This window comes from Leptonotus elevatus, chromosome 20 (genome assembly GCF_054856555.1).
Source record: "Leptonotus elevatus isolate MCC_2025b chromosome 20, RoL_Lele_1.0, whole genome shotgun sequence".
Classification (NCBI taxonomy): Eukaryota; Metazoa; Chordata; class Actinopteri; order Syngnathiformes; family Syngnathidae; genus Leptonotus; species Leptonotus elevatus.
In genome coordinates this window covers 4039842-4061386 of record NC_141258.1, presented here as the reverse complement: position 1 = coordinate 4061386, position 21545 = coordinate 4039842, and the positions used below count along the sequence as shown (strand labels likewise).

The 21545-nt window shown below is 41.0% G+C and overlaps 2 protein-coding genes across 3 annotated transcripts; both read left to right on the top strand.

Annotated features, from left to right (window-relative positions):
• The first annotated feature begins 1522 nt into the window (after positions 1 to 1522).
• On the top strand, positions 1523 to 16478 carry znf281b (zinc finger protein 281b). 2 transcript variants are annotated; one of them, XM_086065055.1, is made up of 9 exons: positions 1523 to 2181; positions 4561 to 5073; positions 5156 to 5269; positions 6366 to 6489; positions 6847 to 6939; positions 7009 to 7127; positions 8120 to 12080; positions 13876 to 13921; positions 16383 to 16478. In XM_086065055.1, exons 2-7 carry the CDS (start codon positions 4630 to 4632, stop codon positions 9710 to 9712), a joined length of 2487 nt encoding a protein of 828 aa, XP_085921181.1. In that variant the 5' UTR covers positions 1523 to 2181; positions 4561 to 4629; the 3' UTR covers positions 9713 to 12080; positions 13876 to 13921; positions 16383 to 16478. The 2 variants fall into 2 exon arrangements, with proteins under 2 accessions (XP_085921181.1, XP_085921182.1); XM_086065056.1 differs by having other exon boundaries at positions 1524 to 2181; positions 6856 to 6939.
• muc13b (mucin 13b, cell surface associated) lies at positions 15376 to 20665 on the top strand. The gene is made up of 12 exons (XM_086065057.1): positions 15376 to 15511; positions 16383 to 16616; positions 16708 to 16830; positions 16929 to 17038; positions 17131 to 17189; positions 17265 to 17428; positions 17965 to 18093; positions 18310 to 18355; positions 18450 to 18487; positions 18623 to 18710; positions 19542 to 19830; positions 19937 to 20665. The coding sequence occupies exons 1-12, from the start codon at positions 15460 to 15462 to the stop codon at positions 20162 to 20164; spliced, it is 1560 nt and encodes a 519-aa protein (XP_085921183.1). The 5' UTR covers positions 15376 to 15459; the 3' UTR covers positions 20165 to 20665.
• The last annotated feature ends 880 nt before the right edge of the window (positions 20666 to 21545 follow it).

Sequence of the window (21545 nt, the reverse complement as noted above, 5' to 3'; positions counted from 1 at the left end):
AAATCTTGCTGAAATTGTTTTAATCACAAAAACCTGCCATTTGAACAGGGGTGTGTAGACTTTTTATATCCGGAAATATTAATGAAACGATGCCTGATGTATCCGAGGGGGAAAGGACTACAGTATGGCCAATGTCTATTGGAGGCTATTTAGTTCCCCCTAGTGTTACTGTAGGGGAAGCAAGCCTGTGCACTGCAGTCACTGTACAAAAAGCTCGAGCTATCATTGCACTTTTATGGCTTTAATATCCTGCGAGGTGGGCAACATTTGACATTGAATTCGGGAAAAAGTACAAATCGTTACCTCGGAGTCCGATAATATGTGATACATGAGTGTCAATTGAGAAAGAGCAATTTACTTGTATTGTCCCCCTGTTTGTTTCTGCCAGCGCATGATCCCCGGAATGAGAATGAGCAAGGATGCTGATTCATTCCCATGAATGTGCCGCCTTGCTATTGTTGTCAAAAGTAGCGCAACTATTGATGGAATATGAATCATCCATCCTCCGTGGCTGAAAACTGCAGCTGTACTTCATCAACGTGCGATCATCGCGACAAATGTTTTAAAAGTCTTCCCTTTGGAGTCAAACGGTAAGCGCTGTGGTGTGTACTTGGATGAGGGACAGCGATTGTGTTATTTTGCTGCAGAAAAACAAGACTGCGGATTCACACAAGCCAGGGGGGAATATTATGAAGTACTTTTTCACTATTGGTTGTGAAAACAGCTGCAGCCCTTGATGGTAAATGAATCATGCGGAAATCTGCAGCTCTGCTTCAATTCAATGTCAATTCTCTATTTTTTTTTAAGGCCCTAGAAAATAACGTACACTAATACTATCTACACAGAAAAATTGGAAACAGATGCAACATTATGTGTACTTTCTCCTCATTAACGTTTCTAAATGGATCATTACTTCTTTTTTTTTTAAAGCTTCTGCAGATTATGACAAGATGTAAATAAAAAGAAAAGGAAAAAAAGTTTACTTTTTTCTTTTTTGCTTTGACTTAAAAGTAAAGGAGTTGAATTAGTACTTTACCAGAGTACTGGTCGTTTTTACACTTTTGAGTCAGGCAATATAATTCAGATTCATAAAGGAAATGAGGCATAAAAGCAGACATTTTTTTCCCCCTCGAAAGTGAATTTGAACAAGTTTAAAAAAAAAAATATATTGTACTAACATGCAATCCCAATATAGTAATAACTAGGGGTGTTGGAAAAAATCGATTCGGCAATATATCGCGATATTACAGCACGCAATTCTCGAATCGATTCGATATGCGGCTGAATCGATTTTTAAACATCAATTTTTGATGGAAATATTCAACAAAACGTCTTACTTAGGGTTAGGATTCACACATTAAGCATGGAAGAATGTTATATTAATGGAACATTAAGCCTTGATATTTTTATTTCAGTGCTGTTCAAATATGAAACAGACGGTTTGGTAAATGCAGTGGCTCAGTTATAAGCCAGAATTTTCAGATAAATAAATAAATGTTCATACAAATCTTACAGTGTACATGTACAAGTTGTATTTTCTAAACTTGAGTTTAAAAAAAATCGCAATACTCAATTTATAGATTCGTATCGGGATTAATCGAATCGTGACCTATTAATCGTGATACGAATCGAATCGCCAGGTACTAGGCAATTCACACCCCTTGTAATAACTATTTGATTTAAGAAAGAAAAAAAAATCCACGATAGGGTGGGACTATATAGCATGAACCGCGATATATAGCACAAGATTACAGTATCACTTTATTGATGCGGTGGTTGTGCCTATTGTTCTCTTGTCCCTCTCCCATACTTGCTGTTGTACTTTATTTATTTTTTCACAACGTTTATACCAGAGTACTATTTTTACACACGTATTTGTGTTTATAAGTGTGAGTGCTTTTGCATACTAATATCTATTTTTTTTGTCTTTTTTTGCACGGTGCAAATGCAAATGCAAACGCAAGTAGTGAGTCCCCTGCGTCATCATCTGCACCCTGGCTGTCTCCGGCTGCGGCTGTCTCCTCTCACGACCCGTCCGCCTGCACCCATAATCCCCCGCGCCACGACAAGATGGAAGAAAGCAGCGGCCGCCGGAGAACAGTGTTTTGGCAATAAAACCTCCAAAGCTGCGAATACGGGGGCACCACGGGCACGTTCCAAGGCGTCTGCGGTCATGTGTAGGTGAGCGAGAATCCAACCGTGGGCTCCCGGTTCGGTCCGGACTCTGTCGAGGTACACGCGACGCAAGGCTGTCTCGCAACCGCGGGGGAGACGCACCGAAAGGCAGCATCATTGTTTTGTGATGCACGGGCCGTAATGCGGCGTTTCGCTCGGAGCTAACTGCTAGCACGTTAGCAGCCGGCTAACTAGCTCGTGGCTAGTTTGATTGTTATAAACACAGCTGCGTGGGGAAAGCTCGAAGCTGGGTTTTTATTTAGCCGCGATGGCCCGTGTTGGGTCACTGGAGCCGGAGTGGACGTGGAACCGAAATAGCCCAGGGAACGTTTTTGCCAGCCACACGCACGCTCGGTAATCATTATCCGCTCGTAATTACGGCTAAAGTTAGCTATCAATAAACGGAGCGCCAGCCAGTCTGATCTAATTTCCCCAGCGAAGTTCGGGAAATGAGCGATTCACGCCAACCGTGGGAAACGAATCGTTAATTTAAAACTATGGCTAGTTTATACAGATGTAGTTTCATTGCAATGAGCCATTATGGCGAGTAGTCGCTTACCATTTTTAAATAGCCAATTGATAACGCGAATTAACCTGGTACACACGAGGCCAACTTTGTGCTTATTTCACAAGCCGTGGCGTCAAATGCAACTTTATAGAATGATTCGTGCTGCTTTTCTAAGCATTTTTGCTCTCAAGGTTTTTGAAGTGCGACCGAGATGATGCGTCGTCGGGCTCATTGTGGCGAATCGGCGGCTATGCTAACTAGCTGGCTAACTATTATGTATGACAAAAGCTCATCTGCTCGGTGGTGAATGTGTCGCCCGAGACAAATGGTCGCCGGGATTTTTGGCTTGGGAACAAGCCGTCGAACCTTTCCACGGCTCGTTGAGTCACATGAGTGTGTCATGGTTACATTGTGCAAATGTCAAGTCGTGTTTGACCTAAATACCGTCTGTTTAGGCAAGTCTGTCCAACCGACTAATTAGTCGTGTTGCAGTCCGATTTATTGGCATTCACGTATGATAGGCCAAGGTGCAAACGAGTGCTAAAAAAACAACAACAACAACACCAATTCACTGATTTGACATTTTGACTTGTATGTAGTTAAAATCAAATGCACATTTTAGATTGAATTGTGTACGGATATTTATTTACACTATTGAGATCAGACTTACATTATTTGCTTTCACATTCGCTAGGTCAAAGTGCAAATGATGGTATAAACAATGCAAAATAGACTTTAAAACGACACAATTTCATTCCAAGTTATACATTTAGGCTCCTGGTTACATGTGCTTTCATGAGGAGAAATGTACATTTTGTTTATTATTATTTACATTCACTCGTGGACAGGCTTCTGGGCTGTTGTGTAAGGATTTTTCACCTTAATTATTTAATTTATGTCTGTCATGGTACATTTTAACAGGAAATTAACCAAGTTTTAATCTTAGGAGGGGGAAACAAAATGTACCAGCTATTTGTGTTCAAGTCACTGATTTGCTTTCACATTTGAAGGACCAATGTGCAAAAGAGTGTTAATAACTCATAATTCACTCCAATTTTGCTATGGCTATATACAATATAAAATCTACACATTTTAAATTCAATTGTTGATAGAGGTCTGGACTGTTATGTTAGGATTTCTTACGTTAGCGTTATATATTATAAGTCATTTAGATTATTAATGTTATAAATCAGATTTACGAATGTTCAAAACTACAGTTATTCAGTCAAAATTTTACATTTTGGGTTCAGGCTGCTTATGGTGTCATTAAAACAAATGCAAGTGCACTGTACATAATTTAGGTTTAATTTTAGACAAACAGCTGGACTGATATTCCTTACAATTACCTAATGTGCAATCTCTTTTGCTGTAAAGGCGTTTAACAAGATTATTTACTTATCTGGGGGAAATAATGAGGGGGGGGGGGACCTCATGATCATTGTTGGAGTTAGATTTATTTGCTTACACATGATGTGATAGGCCAAGCCAAGGTTCAAAAGAATGTTCTAAACATCAGTAATTAAGTCCAAACTTCACATTATATTGTAGACCGAGCACCGGACTGTTCTATAAAGATTTTCACTTCCACTGTTATTGACGGTGCCATCTGTAAAGGCATTTAACAAGGTTATATGCGACACTAAGGGTGGAGAAATAAATTTAATTATTTTCGGGACAGTATCTTTGAAGGTGCACTAACGTTTTTGCCATTTTGCCTGTGACTTGGGGTCAAAATGCTCCCATACACTTAACACTTTGCTCATACGACCATCACCAAAACAGTCACATGGCACACAGTTAGTTGTTCGAGAATCGGGGGAAAAAAATGTTTGGGGGATTAACTAATGCCTACATTGTCACAATTTCCTCTTTTTCAGGGTGTTCTCCTGCATTCCTCTTTAGATTTCTTGGCCTGGCCCGCGCCCGCACACAGCAAAACTACCACCATGAGTATGATCCAAGACAAAATCGGCAATGAGTTTTTGCGCAACGGTGGCATGGATCCCAATTTTGCACCCGGCATGCTCATGTTCAGCCACCTGCCGCCCGTCACCAGCTTTACGCGGCTCACCTCGCAGTCGGTCATGGGCGAGCTCCCGCAGGAGATGGTCCTCAAGAAAGAGCGCGATTCGCCCCCGGACCACCAGGGCGCCAGCGTGGCCAACGCGGGCGGCTTCCTCCACAGCATGGGCATCAAACAGGAGCGGCTAAGCGAGCTGGATTATCGCATGCCCCTCTATGGCGGCGGGGGCGTGGCCATGAATTGCGCCGGCGCGGGGAAGAGCGGTGCCGACATGCCGGACATGTCTTACGGCAACCACCACCAGAATCACCATAACATGCTCCTGCACGACCTCAGCCACAGCAGCGTGCGCTCACTTGGAGAACCGGTCAGTTTGGAGTCCAAATGTGAACGTTGGACTTTTGTGTCACTTTGAGATATTTGATACCGCTTGTGGTTTTTCCCCCCAGATGTCAGGACGAGCGGGTAAAGAGCCAAAAGATCCCTCGGGTAAAAGAGGGAGGAGGACCAATGGGGACGGACAGGGAGGCAAAGCCCGGAGGAAACGCAGCGACGCGGCTAAGGTTTGCCAGCCTAACATAATCCTGCTTTTTTTTCTTCTGCTGAAAAATAGGGGGATTAATGAACGTGGAGAGAATTATGAACAGTTCAAAATATGTATTTATTAGGAGTGTCAAAATTAGTGCGTTTATTTAAAGTTCCTTTAACGCTACACATTTTTTTAAGCGCGCGATTAATGACTGCCCCTTACTCTGAAAGCCTGTACTGGGGGAATGCCAGTCGCAACGCAGCAGACACGTCCACGTCAAAATTTAGAAGTAATACGTTTAATAATGGAGGTGGTCAAAGTATTCACACCCTATACTTAAGCGGAAGTAGGGAAATTATGTTTTAGTAAAAGTCAAAATTCTAAAATGTAGAAAGTACAAAAGTAGAGTAAACATTATTTTTTTACTGTTTGATTATATACAATACCCATTTTTAACTTAGCACGATAGGAAAAATATTTTATTTGTGTAGTGTAAAAAAAAATCTCAATAAATAGGGGTGGCACAGCAGACACGTCCACATCAAAATTTGGCAGTAATAAATTTGATAAAAATACATATATTTGTGGAGATTGGGGTCAAGTTGTATTTTACAAACAAAACTTTTTTTTGCAGATTTTCACAAGTTACGTCATGTTAAAAGATTAGATAGCTCTTAATATGAAAAGAAAAATATACTGAGCTGTCACCAATGTCTTACAAATGCAATTATGCCACTTAGTGGCAGAACAATGACCTCAACACAAATCAATATCACACATTTTTTGCAGTGCGTGTTTTTAATTTGTACTTAATTTTATGAATTATTATTTAATGACTGTATCATGACTAAAATATGCAGCCAACATCCCCCCCCCCCACACACTTATGTTACCAAGAGTATGAAAAATTAGAAGAAGAATTTTTTTTTACATTTAGAACAGATATAACAGTTGTGAGTTAACTATTGGAGTCGTGTGATTAATTATGATTACAAATGTAATCGCACGACACCCCTATGCTCTTTCAAGTCATACGAATTTGGCAAGTGTGAAAATGTATGTCTGTAAAACGTGCCGAACCGCCGTAAGTAACCGGACCTAACCGGTCCCCCATTGTCACGTCCTCCCAGGCCATGATGCTGGACGCCGACGGGGCCTGCCTGTCCCCCAACTCCAAACCGCACATCTGCGAGCACTGCAACGCCGCCTTTCGCAGCTCCTACCACTTGCGCAGACACGTGCTCATACACACAGGTGAGAGGCTTTCACTGCTTGCTGCTCCTTTTTGTGCTTTCCAACCTCCCGGATGCAAAAGGGAAATGTAGCGCACGGTGCGCCGTCGGGGCGCATCATGTCATGGCGGACTCTCGGGGGATGACTCATTGATTGCTCATGTGTTTCTGGGTGCATTAGTCATCCCCTTTGCTGGGAACTTCTCATGGCGGATGACCGAAGCGGAACCCGAGTCGCTTTATCTATCACAATTGCTTTCTCCCTGAACGAGTGCTGTGTTGAGGGGCAAAAAAAAAAAGAAAAAAAAAAGAAGCCATGTGGCAAATGAGATTGCGGCTGAGCAGTCATTAATGTGTTGGGGGCACTGTTGTACTCTTGATCGCACAGGTGAGAGGCCTTTTCGGTGCAGTCAGTGTAACATGAGCTTCATTCAGAAATACCTGCTGCAGCGGCATGAGAAGATCCACAGTGGTGAGTTGCCCGATTTTGAATCCATGTGTGGGCATAAACGGCAAATCACGTCCCGGCGTTTGGTTTCAGGGGAGAAGCCTTTCAGCTGCGACCAGTGCAACATGCGCTTCATCCAGAAGTACCACATGGAGCGACATAAACGGACGCACAGTGGCGAGAAGCCGTATCGATGCGATACATGCCAGCAAGTACGTTTGGGAGCTTTTCTGCACTTTTTCATTTGAACGAAGGAGATTGGTTTTTCGAGCGTTGTTCAGTTCGGTGTTTGGCGAGATCGTGCGCGGTCGTTTGGAAGTCAAAATGAAACGTGAACTAAAATGTTAGGGCTGCTTGATTATGAAGAAAATATTAATCATGATTATTTTGGTAATCTATGAAATCACGATTAGGACGATAATTTATTTTTTGCTACGAAACAAGACCATTTTTAAACAAAAACAATAATTATGCAAGTTCCCTTTGGATGAAACAAAATTGATTAAATTAGTCATTTTAAAATGAAAAAAAAAGGTGCAAATGTATACATTTAAACAACTCAAAAATTTGTATTAATACGTTTTTCTTTTCTTTTTTACGACTGCTGATTTTGTAATTGTGGAGTGTAACAATTGAAATTTGAAATTTGAAATTGAATTTTGAATTGAAAATATTAATCACGATTATTTGGTAATAATTGAAATCGTGATTAGGATGATAATTTTTGGTACAAAACAAGAAAATGTTTAAACGTAAAAAAATATTAAAACAAATACATTTCTTTGAAACTTGATTTATGCAAGTTTGGACCAAACAAGATTGATTAAATAAGTTATTTTAAAGTAAAAAAGGTATAAATATATACATTTTAAGCAACTCAAAATTAGTATTAATAATCTTTTATATTTGATCACAACTATGCCAATTTTGTAATTGTGGAGTGTAATAATTGAGATTGTAATTGAACTTCGATTAATTGCACAGCCCTACAATAAACCCCGCAATTTGCAAGGGATTAGGACGGAGCCTTGTTGTTTCTCTCAATGTCTTATTTTGAACACAAAAATAAGCAATCTGTTTTCATGGAGGACTGCAGAAATCTGAATGTTTTCTTTTGAAAAGGCTGAAATTCGAAAAACCGAATGAATGACATGCCGGTGAAATTGCGTCTCATTGTTTTTATGTCTCTTTGTCAACCTTCTAGTTTTTCTCAAGAACCGACCGGTTACTGAAGCACAAGCGGACTTGCGGAGAAGCCATAAAGAAGGGCCTGGACCCGAACATGCTGGAGCTCAGCGACGAGGGCAGCTATTCACTCACTCAGGGAACCGCGACCACCTCCGGGCGCAAGCGGGCCAAGTCCAAAAACGGGGAGGGCGGCGAGCGCAAGAGGAAGAAGAACGCGGCCGCGTCCATGGCGGCCGCGTCCTCCGGGGCGATGGCGCGGGACATGGGCCTGCAGGACTTCAGCATGGAGCAGCCCTCGGGCTCGGCCACGCAGGGACGCTCTCCCAAATTGGTCTTTAAAAAAGCGGGCCGCAAGGGTTTGGATAAGGGCCTTCTTTCTCTCGAAGATGGCGCCGACGGACAGAAACTGTTGGGCCAAAAGGCCGGCTCCATGGATCACGTGGACGCTTCCGGGCTGGACAGCATGGGTCTTCACAAGCAGGGTCCGACCACCAGCAGCAACTACGACGATGCAATGCAGTTTGTGAAAAAGCGGCGCTACCTCCACGCCGTCACTAACGACTACGGCGCAGGTGCTCTCCACATGGCGTCGCAGGGGAGCAGCGTCATCCACGTTTCCCTGGGACCCGAACCCACGCTGGCCATGCTGGACGCGTCGCCCCTGGAACTTAAGCACGACAAGTCGGGCATCCCGGACGAGGTTCTGCAAAGCCTGCTGGAGCACTACAGCCATAAGCCGGACGGGGCGCACCACCACGACGTGGCTTTCGACCTTTCGGACCACCCGCACCACGTGGACCTCCAGCCGGCGGCGCCCGTCACCCCCGAGCTGGAGGACGACGCGGCCAACGGGGGCGATAAAACGGCGGTGATGAGCGAGTACTCCAAGTTCCTCCTGCAGGCCCTGGAGCGCACCAGCCACAGCGGGCCCTTCCCCAGCCTCGGGGCCACGGGGCCCTTCCCGCTCCTGTCCAGCAGCTCCAGCCCCACGGGACCCCTGTTCGCCGACAAGCACGTCTACAGCACGTCGCCGCTGGATTGCGGCTACCCCCCCGCCGTTTCCTCGCCCTTGCCCATCGCCGCCCCCTCGTCCTCCTCTTCCTCCACCTCGTCCAAGTCCCACTACGGCATGCTGGTGGGCTCCCCCTCCCAAGCGGGCTTCCACCTGACTTTGGAGCCAGCCAGCCACCAGCAGCTAACGCCATCTCAGGAGCTGACAGAGCAGCTGGAGAAGCAGCACTCCCCAGGAGCCTTCAACCTACCTCCCCAGGATCTGACGGTCCAGGCGGAAAGCTCCAAAGGGCAACAAGCCAAGGCCGGGGGGAGCGCCGCCCCCGCCAACGGTTCCGGCTACTCAGACCTGTCTCCCCTCAACCCCCCGAAAGAGTCCACCACGTACCAGATTGAGAATTTTGCCCAGGCCTTCGGCTCCCAGTTCAAGTCGGGACGCCGCACCCCTCTGAGCTACGGCAGCGACCCCACGGCGGAGGTGGACCACAGAATACGGACTCCGGTCTCAGAGTTCTCAGGGTATACCAGCTTGTTAGCTGATGTCAGCGAGCCAGTGAGTACAGGATCAAAAACCCCGACAAGCCAAAGTTTCAGATAAGGGTCAAATGAGGTGAGCCCAGTTGGGAGGGGGCGAGGGGTTGCTGTTTTGGTCCACTCCCCCCTCCGCCCCTCCTCCTACTCATCCTAATTTTGTTCTTGTAGCAAAATATTATTATTTTTTAAACACTGCCATTAAATGTTGATGCAAACATGACCAGGGAGGGTCTGCCATGGCCTCAAATGCAATTTTTTTAATTCTTATTTTTATGATGCATTTTAGTCGGTTACATTTTGTTGGGGGAAAAAGTAGTGACTTTTTTTTTTTATATATATATATAAATATGATCGTAAGCCGTAGATTTTAAACGTAATTTAAAACATTTTGAGGGTAGAGATGAACTTGCATTTCTTTTACGTTGGGAACCCTTGTGTTTTACCAATCATCATACCATTGTAAAGTAATAATGTTGATAGTTACAAAAAAACAAAACAAAAACACTTGTGGCAGGGAAAGCCCAGTACTCAAATGGCAAAAAAAAAAAAAAGTATATATTGTCTGTTACAAGAAATGTATGAACTCAGGAAATAGGCAAAATTGTGTAATAAGACTTTGTATTATGAGATGCAATTAGCACAGTTTTTACAGGTGTACTTTGAAACTACAAAGCTTTGATTTTTGATTTTTGATTTTTTTTCCTTTTCACTTTAACTCCGCACGATCTTGTTTGCGTGTTTTAGTCCAAATGACGGTACTGTTGCGTGTCAATGTGAAACCAGCATGTAGAAAAGAACTCCATTGAAACACGTTTGACTGAAAACACGATGATGGCCAGCAAGCAAAACTCAGTCACCTCAATTTTTTTATTTTTTTTTAACACGTCAATGGAATCAAGCAAGCACTTTTTTTCCGAACATATCATCAGCAACACAATAACCCATTCAATTTGTGATTCTTATGCTAATAATGCTTATTTTAAAAGGCGGAAACTGTGAACAAGGGTTTTGGGAGGGTGGGGAGGGATTTTATTTTTATTATTATTATTTTTTTTTTATTGTTGCTAGGAGGGGAGGGACGGGGTTAAATTTGTTTCTTGCGGTTTGTCGGGTGATGTAAAAAAAAAAAAAAAAAAAGAAGAAGAAAAGTGGATTTGCCATAATTTTGTGATCCGACATTTTGAGAGTAGCTCTTTGTATTTAAGTGTTTCTCCAGAGCTCGGCTGACATGCTGGAACTTGAACTCTCTCTCGCTCTCTCCGTTTAGTTTTTTCGTATTTATTCTCCATTAGCCGCCTCACACCTTTTGTAGCATCCACGCAGCAGAAGAGTTAATTTATACAACACGCCTCCTGAATATGCAGCAGTCCTGCAACTCGCAAGAATGAACAATGGCCTTCTTTGTCTTCCGTAGTCGAAGCCATTCTCTCTATCCCGGCAGCCAGGGTTGATATTTCATTTAGTCTGTTTCCTGCGAGCCTCAGCAGCCCCCCCCCACCCCCTCGTCCCTCCCCCCGCTGGTTTTCTGGGACTCTCAAGCTTGCAAGGGGGCTAACGACAAAAGAAGAAAACTTGACCGAGCAGCCGCCTCCCTCCAAAACACGCTATGCTTTGAACGGAAATGGAGAGAAAAAGACGATAAGATTGATGAAATATACCTCATATCACTAAAAAGCGTAAGAAAGCAGGGACACGCGTTTCATTGTATGTAGTGGAAATATTTGTAGAATAGCTTGGTCATGTGTCTTTTTTTTTTCTTTTTCTTTTTTTTACACTGCCTGTGTTTACAATGATAGAGCAAGTGACTTGTCAAAATGCAAAATGTATTATTATTTTTCTTCTTATTTTAATGTAAAAAAAAACAACCATGCCAAGCAGTGTTGCATTCTAGATGCCTCGTAGGATTTTTTTTTTTTCTTGTTATATCCCTTATTTTTGTTACTTGCCATAATGTGTTTTTGATATGACCTCTAGAAGGATATTGTTTACAAAAATGTACAAAAACACTAAAAATGTGTTTCTTTTTTTTGGAGTTTTTTTTTTAATTTTTTTAAATCAAGTATGCATGATTTTTATGGCTTTTTTTTCTGACTGTCACCTCAATACCAAATGTTGTAGCAGAAGCCTCCCCTTTCCTTTGTCTCATTAGTACTAGAATCTCGTGACACGATTTCCCGGGCTGTACCTGTTATTGAGATGATGAACGGATTAGAGAAGCCAATAAAACCTTTTTTTTGTTACAAAAGAAAACAAAGAGTCGACTTTTCTATGTGCCGACAAAGAAACATTTTCACCTGATCTGAATGTGTCTGTGTACATTTGTAGGGATGGGGGCGTACCGGCACCAAGTTTCGTATTGGGTACTTGTGAAGGATGCAGATACCAGCCACGGATACTTAAAAACGGAAACAAAACAAAAAATCTCTCATCAAGTAAGTGTTTCTTGCAAAGTCGTTGGTGCGTCAGGAAGACGGAAAGGTCTTTGTTCAGAATGATGTCATTTAAAAGCCCAAGATTCCAAATTAATTGGGATTTTTCCATAGTGGAACCAAAAGATGGCACTATTTCCTGCCTTCTTTCTGATTGGTTGTGCAGTATGGCCCTTTTCATATTGTCTGATCTACTGCAGTATAATACATTTTATATGCAAATTACTTGCTGTATAACATGAATGATACATTAAGTCCAAATTATATATTTTAATTATTCAGTATCTGAAATTAGTGGTTCTCGAAAGTTTGACACCAAAACTATTGCATAGGCTATTCCTAACAAGATGCACAGTTGTTATTAACATTTCATTTACTGGTAAATACAGGAAATGGTGAACTTAAGGGGAAATCAAACAAAAAATATTCTTTGTCTTTTATCCAGCCCTACACATGATGAGCACAGCATTATTCTAATTAATGTTGTGTTTATGCATCGTAGAGGTGGCGGCCATTTTGCCACTTGCTGTTCACTCAAAATGACGTCACAGTTGCACAGGCAACGACCAATCACGGCTCAGCTTGTGAAACGTCACATGACTCAATTTAGAAAACAGGTCAGCTGTGATTGGTCCTTACGTGAACCCTGGGGCAACTGTGATGTCATTTTCAGTCGACAGCAAGTGGCAAAATGGCCGCCCTCTGATCACTGATCTGAATATACCACTGGATAGCTGATAGGCCAGGAATTCCGAAGTCGCGAGGGCGCCATATTGCTCCTCCCAAGAAAGGTTTCTCAGCATACAAATCCTATACATTTACAGTATCGAAATTGTAACATTTGAGACAGTACTTAGTGTCACAAAATGATTTGTGATCTTTTAAATTTGTTCAACATAAACAAGAGGACTTCAGACATTTTACAACTTGCCATGCATGTATAAATGATATGCTTAATGATGTTTACAAGAGGAAACTTGTATATTTGTATTAAAGAATTATAACTGTAATTCAACAAAAGTTGCCTCTGTCTGGTCAATCTAATACTATTATCTAAGGAACTGAGTGAAAAAAGAAAATGGTTTTAACGAATTAATTTATTTTTTCACTTGTAAAAAAAAAAATGTGACCACCCTGCCACAACCCGTCCCCCGGCCCAATACTAACTGCCTACGAGCTATATATGTCTAATCTGTACGTATACCGTATAGTTTATACAGTAGTCTGCTCGCGAGGTGGGAGGAGCAAGATGGCCGCCCTGTGACTTCAACGGCTTGCACGGGCTATTGGCTATCCAGTCATATATTCAGATCAGTGATAGAAATTAAATTTTGCTTTTTCATTCATATTCCACAAACTCAATTTTATATCAGAATGTCGTGTTTACACTAGTGGGGGCTTATGTCACATATTGTAAAGATATTTTTTTGGGGGGGGGGGGGGTGACTTCAACTATAAGGATTCAATTAAAATGATTTGCATTAATTATATTGGAAGTTGTACCTAACTGTTTGAAAAGCGTTTTTCACCATTAAATTACATTTGATTTAACTGTAGTTAAATGTGAGGCAAGATTGGGGTCATTATTTTTGAAGCAGCTGAAAATGTTGCTAATTAAATTAGCATCATTTTTAACCACAGCTGTAGGCTACTGCCTACTGATTACCCGGTGACCCGTTTCTTGCTCAATTTCACTCATCAATATGAGTACTTTTTAGTAAACATTTAATCATTTTTAGAGGATTAAGATTCTATTAAGCAACCTGTCATTACAAATCACTTGTCCTCTTTCACATAGATACGCAAACACACCGACGACTGAAACCACTTCAAATGTTGTCGAGGTAAGAAGAACACATTCAACTTTGTTTGCTTTTCAGCCTTTTTTCCCTTTTCATCATGGCCCAGTTCTACCGACGACGACGGCGTCGGCTGCCGCGCCCGTTGCCAGGAGCAGTAAGCTGGGGTGGGGTTAAGGAAGGCCATTAGTGTTTTTGACTTTGGACTTCCAGTGAGTCAGCCCCATGATACGAGCTGATGTTAAGACTCTTATCGCAAATCGATTGACGCAGCAACATGCTCGTAAAAATATTTCTGTCAGGAAGGGGAAAATCCAATACGGTATTATATATATATATATATATATATATATATATATATATATATATATATTATTTATTTATTTTGTAATGGGGCTAAGTAAGATTTTTTTTTTCAGATTTCATAAGTAAACACAAAAAAAAACAACGTATATTTAATAATAATTTCATTTCACGAGATATCTTTGCTTGTCTATCTATGCCGGTGACTTGTAGTGACAAGCAAGTTTAAAATATTTTATTCACATCTTGTAATGTATGTATTATATATAACTATATTACAATGTACAGTTAATTGTGTATGTATTTGTGTTTGCTTCTTATAGCTAGATACAAGGTTTTTTTGGGAGTTGAAACATTAAAAAAAAATAGATTTAATGCTTTTGGTATTCGTCTGCTGAGTGACTTAAGGCGTGTGTGCTTCACAAAAGCATCCGGGATCAAAGTCATCTTAGATAATGCCATTGAAATGGGAATTTATGGGATTGCTTGCTTGGTTCTATTTCTAATTAACTTTTTATTGACCAAATTTGACATTGATCCTGTGTGGAGCACATCTGTCAGTATTATGAGTTTATTTTTGGAAGTTGAGGTGGAATAATCCATTGTGACGTCGAGGGCTCAAAGGTCACTTTGCACCTTTGTCCCAGCCCAGACTTAATGGCCGCCAGGTATTCTTGCAACAACGTTTAAGTGTTGTGAATCATGTTTGTAAAGGATGTTGTCTCGGGGGGAAATGGAAACGAGATAGAGCAGCTGTTGTAAATTCATAAAAAAGACAAAAGTAAGGAAAGAAATGTTTGCCGAAAGCCCCATTTAATAGATTACTGGAAAACAATTTTTTTTTAAATGTTTAATTTTATTTGCAGCCCGTTTGTTGTATCATCAGCAGATATAATGAGATCGTAAGTTGTGTTTTGAGAAGTTGGGAAAGTCGCTGCTGTTTTCATAATTCAATGTTATTTAGTCTAGAACTTCCTTATTTACTTGATCGACCTGTCTTGAACCATTTTATGTTAAAAAAAATTTTTTTATATATATATATATATATATATATATACACGTTTCGTATCTAATTGGCCACGAGCATGTGGTGCATCCAGGAAGTAATCTCTGCACTTATTCCCAGCCTCCTTGAAGGAGTGGCTAATGATTAAAAAGTGACTACAGCAGCCCAAGTCGCCATCTTCCGAGGTGAGAGGACATCGAAGACTCTTTGACGCGCGGCCCTCCGTGAATCGTCTTTTACTTTTTATACATCTCGATTGTTTTTTGGGGGGTTTATGATGGTGCCAGAATTGAAACTTGCGTTTGTCCTTTGCCTTTTTGCTGCCTGTAAGTAACATTATTCCTTTCTTTATTATTATTATTATTATTATTATTTAATGGCATTATGTCATCTTTTAAGTTATCTTTCTGCATGATGTTGTCCGAGAAAATATACTCACTACGTCACTTCATTGTTTTAGTATTAAATCCACAGAGAAAAGCTAAAATTTTACATTTTAAGGTTTCAAGATGATTATTTTTTTTTAACCTGATTTACTACTCGTATATTGTTAGAGGTTTGAAATTGAAATATAACATATCTGTATCAACATGTATATACTTTTTTTTTTTTTTTTTACTTAATCAAAATGAGCTTCGCAAGTAAAACTCGACAAAATGAATCGGTGTGGTGCGTCCACGCAATGTCAGAATGAATTATACAAGCGTGTAAATATTTGACCAGTATGTTGATAACCGCAATCGAATCCGACTTTACGGCCTTCTTGTTAGACCTTCCCCTTTTTTCTGTGGGCTTTATTTGTTTTCAAGCCCAAATGAACTTTCAAAGCATGTTGTGCAGTTTGAAGTGAATTCAGTCTCAATCATATGCAATGGAGTTCATTGCTCGTGGTTTGAGGCGGATTAAAAGTTCCTTACTGAAGGCAAACTATCAATGAAAAGAATTTGCTATGTGGACAACCTGTTTTGTTGGTTGTCATTACACTCCATGCCACCAGGGGGCAGCCACTCAAAACAAAGGTCTCATAGAATGAGCTAAGGAAGGCGAACCGTTCATATTTAAATTTTGTTCATGACCCCTTATTATAACTCCGATGATGCTTTTGAAGGCAAATGTTCTTTAAGGTGAACATATTAGTTAAAACAAAATCTATTCAACACAAACTCTCAATTTTGCTGTTCCGTTGTTTTGTTGCAGATACAGTTGAGCTAGCTGAACTGACAACACCTGGACCGGTCGATCCGACCAGCCCGCCGGAATCGACAACACCTGGAGCGGTCGAGCCGACCAGCCCGCCGGAATCGACAACACCTGGAGCGGTCGAGCCGACCAGCCCGCCGGAATCGACAACACCCGGACAAACCGTTTCTACCAACTCAACTGATTCCGTCAGTCCGCCAACAGATCCTGCCCCCACAGCTTTACCACCAGGTATTTACGACCAGTTCCGTGTTGGTGCTTTTTTTACTATTTTAACACCTGGAAAGGCTTCCATGATTGCGTTTTGTTTTTTCTTGTTCAGATGTCTGCGAGCTGCAGCCGTGTCCCGACGGGAGCCAATGTGAAGCTCGTGCCAATGGAACCCGAGTATGCTTGTGTACGGCTGGCGAATCCTACAACGAGGACACCCAACTTTGTGAGGCTGGTGAGTAGCAGTGATACTGAAAACAGATACCTGCACTTTACAGCTTTTTTGTTTTTTTTTATAAACTGTATTTAATTGTAATATTTCTAACATTTCAGCCAAAGTCTTCCCCGGACAACTACAAGTGCCCGGATTAGCATTTGTTAAAGACATGGAAGACGAAACATCAGTCGCATTTCAAAATGCCGCCGAACAAATTACTGATCAGGTAGAATTTCTCTTTCTTGTCCACATATAATTGATAAAACTCCTTTTTTTTTTTATTCTTTTTTTTTTAAATATTCTCTCTGCACCACACAGGTTGCTTTACTTTTCACTGAGGGTTCTGGCTACTCTCGTTCTATTGTGCTTGAACTCAAGTAAGTCACCGAAGCAATCGCTCCTCTCTGGTTTTGCGGTTTTTGCTTCTAATCATGACAACTTGGTCTTTATAGACAAATTGCAAGTTCAAATGTACGAGCCGGGCCTGGAGTCAGTGCTTCTGTGGAGATGATCTTCCAGACGTCTGCTCCAGTCAAAACGCAGGACATCCTGACGGCCATATCTGACGCCTCAAAATGTGAAGATGCGTGTTTTCTCGCGGGTTCAAACTTCGCAGGTATGTTTCCTTATCAGGCTTGATACGGATATTGCATTTGCAAAATATTAGCATCCCACAGAATATTGTCTTCTATTGCTGTAAAACATGGAACCTACCTAAAAAAAAAAGATTTGTCTCTTCTTTCACCAGGATTCTATCTGTTTCCGTTTTGCAGCAATTAACGTTAGAATATAGCTAAGTTTCATCGTTATTCACAAATCTATTTAGAATTGTGAATAATTTAGTTTTTTTTTTGTTTTACATTGGCCCTGGTTGGGCTCTTTTGCTCTGCTGCCACCTGCTGGCCGTTTATGTAATAATTATCATTTCTTCAACCGTTCTTTGCAGTTGAGAGGCTGCATCAAAGCCTTCTGTATGCTCTAGTATTTAAAAAAAAAACGGATAAATGCGTCTTTGGGACACTTAAAACATTTGCGAATAGAACATATTTATACGTTTTTGGGAGCAAGTGATCTAATTCGCTAGCTAGCAACATCCGAGCCAACTTGCCCTGATGCTGTTTTTCTTTTCCATTTCCTTCCAACTTCTGTTAGACGCTTATCTGTGTGATAAGAAACCCTGTGATGAGAAAACCACGACATGTGCAGCGTGGGACGGAGAGTTCCTCTGCAACTGTTCAAAGGGTTACATTGAGACAGACTACAGTCGGCGAACGTGTGTTGGTAAGTGCGGCAAAAAAATATAAAAAATGTATTGACTGATATTGATTTTGTGGCAAATATGTTGTCAAGCTAAAATCATCCCACCTCCACGTGCTAGTCTGTTTGTCGTTTATTAATGTTTGCCAGTTTGCACCCCCCCCCCCCCCACACACACACGCACACAAATTAATACTCTGCGTTGTTCACATCTAATTCCCAACTGTTTTTTCCCTGCAGCTTGTCCAGATGGCCAGAAACCCGAAGGAACTCGGAAATGTGTGGAGTAGGTGCTTTCGTTGTCACGGAAAGCCCTGAAATGAACCTTTTCATATATTTTGTTATTCCATATTGATGACCTTCTCTTCTTTCGTTTCCAGCTGTTCATTTGGTTACTCCGGCTTTGACTGCAGTGAATGTGAGTTAATGCCACGCAAATAACTTCCAATCCTTGTTGAAAACGATGACAAATTTCATATACTTTTAGTTCTGTGAGCATCAATTGCCGTGATTCTGTTTTTTTGATGTCATAACCTTTTTCTTTTTAAATTAGCATGGAAGTTCGCCTTGGTTATCGTTGGCTCCGTGCTCGGGGGACTGCTGCTCATTACAGTCATCATTCTCATCGTCGTATCTACCAGGTGAGTTTTTTTCTTTCTTTCTATTAACTCATTCACTCTCGCAGCCATTTTCACTGAAGCAACCCACTTCGCTCCCGGCTGTTTTGCTGGATTCTGACTGATTTTGCAATTCTCACAGAATATTGTGTTCTATATTACTATAAAAACATGGAACCTACCAAAACAAAGATTAGACTCTCTTATTTCATCAGGGGAAAAAAAGTACATTTGCATCTGTTTCTGTTTTGCAGCAATTAGCATTCGAATATAGCTAAGTGTCATAATTATTCCCAAATCTGTTTAAAACAAGTGGGAAAATAACTTTTTTGCAACATGGCCCTGATTGATCTCTTATACTCTGCTGCCACCTGCTGGCCGTTTTTTGTAATAACTACCATTGCTTTAAGCGACCTCTTCAGGTCAGAAACTGCATTAAAGCCTTCTGAATTCTCCAGCATTAAAAAAAAAACTAAATACATAAAAATAAATATAAAAGTATAAATACGTCTTTGGGAACATGGTAATATTTCAAATAGAACGTATTTATACGTTTTGGGGGAGCAAATGAATACTTATTAGCATATCATTACCAAAAATTATAAACAAAACAGTTGGGTCAAAAATAATCCAACTATGAGTCAGAAATGGACAAATCCTCTACTTGGGTCTATTTGACAGATCCTTTACTTGGGTAAAAAAAAAAAAAAAAAGTCAGTTTGTATAAAACAACCCATAAAGTGGATCGGTCCATTTTTGACCCATTATTGGGTTACTTAATTTTGACCCAACGGTTTTTTAGAGTGTAACATTCAAGGCCTTCGTGTTGTGTAATTCTTCAAATGATCCTCTTAGATCCCCAAAGACGCCGTCCCAAAAAAAGAACAAAGACCCCAAAGACTCACGTCGGAAACCCGACGTGATCCATTTTTCCGACAAGGATCCCCTCGTTACGAACCTGCCGACCAATCAGCAGGAGTCTCTGGCTAATACCGAGCCAGCCATGGGCGTCAAACCCTTCCCCAGTGGAGGGATTCCCAGGATTCCGCGGGCCACGGCCGCCAGTGCCTGGGACAGCGGCACCAACCTGGAGATGACGCCGAGCAATAGCCGCCCGAGCTCGGCGGCTCAGGAGAGAAGATCTGTAAGTATTAAAAAATTAATTTAAACAATTTCAACAATTAGCATACACACGCAAACCGTACAATTGACGTTTTATTTACAAATAACGAAACATTCTTGAATTGCAGTGGCTCAATGACAACTCGGAGTACGCGAACGACAGTCCGTACTCGCGGCCCGGCAACCAGACCAACCCGCACGGCCAAACGCGGCCCCTGAGCAACCCCTACTCGGAATCCCGAACCCTGAACAACCCGTACCCCCAGGACCGGCCTCAGACCAACCCTTACGCTCACAACCGAGGCCAGAACAACCCGAGCTTCTCGCACGACAACGAAAGGCCGTTCAACTACTGAGGAGTCGTTTTCTCAACTGCTCAAGGATTTTGCAGTGACTGAAATATGTTAGGGGGCTAAACACGGCACCAGGGGGAACACCAGTCTGGCTTCTTTTCTGCTGTAGTGTTAGTTGAAATAGTTTATTTAGCCATTTAGTTGGCTTGGATTTTTTGTTTTGATTTTGTACATTTATAAATCTATTACTGTATTAACACACAATTGTATGAGTTATAATCCTTATGTACTTTATTTTCTTATTTTTTACTGTTGGTAATTTTTGGGGGGGGCGAAGGGATATTTAAAGCTAACGCCATACACAGTAAGCTGCCACTCAACTTACGCAACATTATCTGTACTGTACCTATTTTGCTATTTAAATGTATGTTTGTTTGTTTTATCTTTGTCATTGATTTATTTCATTTCAAGTTTGAGGTTTATGTGACCCACACGAGTAAGAAAATATTTTGTTCTTTCTTCTGACGCCACGGCTCAAGTCAGATATGCTCCAATGGAGGGCCGTGCAACACACAGTTTGATATTTATTTTACGTGATTAAAGTTTGACATACTTTGCTTCTGGTGAAAAGCACATCGTTTGCAGTCTTTAACTTTCGTCACATTCTTGTTTTTTTTTTTTTAAATCAAGGTAAAGTATTTATTTGTTTTTGATTTAATCAGTTTGGCTTTTGAACGCAGTTCATTGTTTGGCCACTAAGGGACGCTAATGTTCCACTGAAGTATTGTGTTGAGGGTCGCTCATGATTTATTTTTTTTCTTCTTTGGTCTTTCAACAAAACACTTGAATGCAAATAATATGGAGCGAGGTTTTATTTCGGAAAAGTACATTTTATATTGTTAAGACAACAGCATTATGCATAGTTTCAACATTAAAAACACTTTTATAGTCAAGTCGGTAAATTTAATCAGTTCGGCTTTTAAACACATATTATTGTTTAACCACTAAGGGAAACTATTGTTCCACTGAAGTACTGTTCTGCGTTAGATGGTCACTCATGATTTTTTGGGGGTCTTTCAACAAAATACTTTCATGCAAATAATATAGAGCGAGGTTTAGTTCCGGAAACGTACATTTTATATTGTTAAGACAACAGCATTATGCATAGTTTCAACATTAAAATGCACTAATATGGACAAGTCGAAGCTAACGTCACAAGTCCAAATGGCGGTCTTCTTCTGTTCTTTCGATTTCAAAATGTGATTAAATGTCGTTTGACTACTATTTAAAAAAAATAAAATAAAAAATACCTGCCTGGTTTGTATGCTAGTCACAGGCAAAAGCAGTACGCCGGTTGTTTTAACCATGTGAAAGGAAGTGTTGCATTGTGGAAAGAAATGCCCATTTGTTTGGAACTGGCCATAAGAAAAAGAAAAAACGACTT

Bases quoted from the DNA above. Each gene is read 5' to 3' on its own strand.
- znf281b (XM_086065055.1), top strand. From the start codon at position 4,630: ATGAGTATGATCCAAGACAAAATCGGCAATGAGTTTTTGCGCAACGGT. The intron at 6,940-7,008 runs GTGAGTTGCCCG...GTTTGGTTTCAG, and splicing joins GCATGAGAAGATCCACAGTG to GGGAGAAGCCTTTCAGCTGC. The intron at 7,128-8,119 runs GTACGTTTGGGA...TCAACCTTCTAG, and splicing joins GATGCGATACATGCCAGCAA to TTTTTCTCAAGAACCGACCG.
- muc13b (XM_086065057.1), top strand. From the start codon at position 15,460: ATGATGGTGCCAGAATTGAAACTTGCGTTTGTCCTTTGCCTTTTTGCT. The intron at 17,429-17,964 runs GTATGTTTCCTT...AACTTCTGTTAG, and splicing joins CGCGGGTTCAAACTTCGCAG to ACGCTTATCTGTGTGATAAG. The intron at 19,831-19,936 runs GTAAGTATTAAA...CTTGAATTGCAG, and splicing joins CGGCTCAGGAGAGAAGATCT to TGGCTCAATGACAACTCGGA.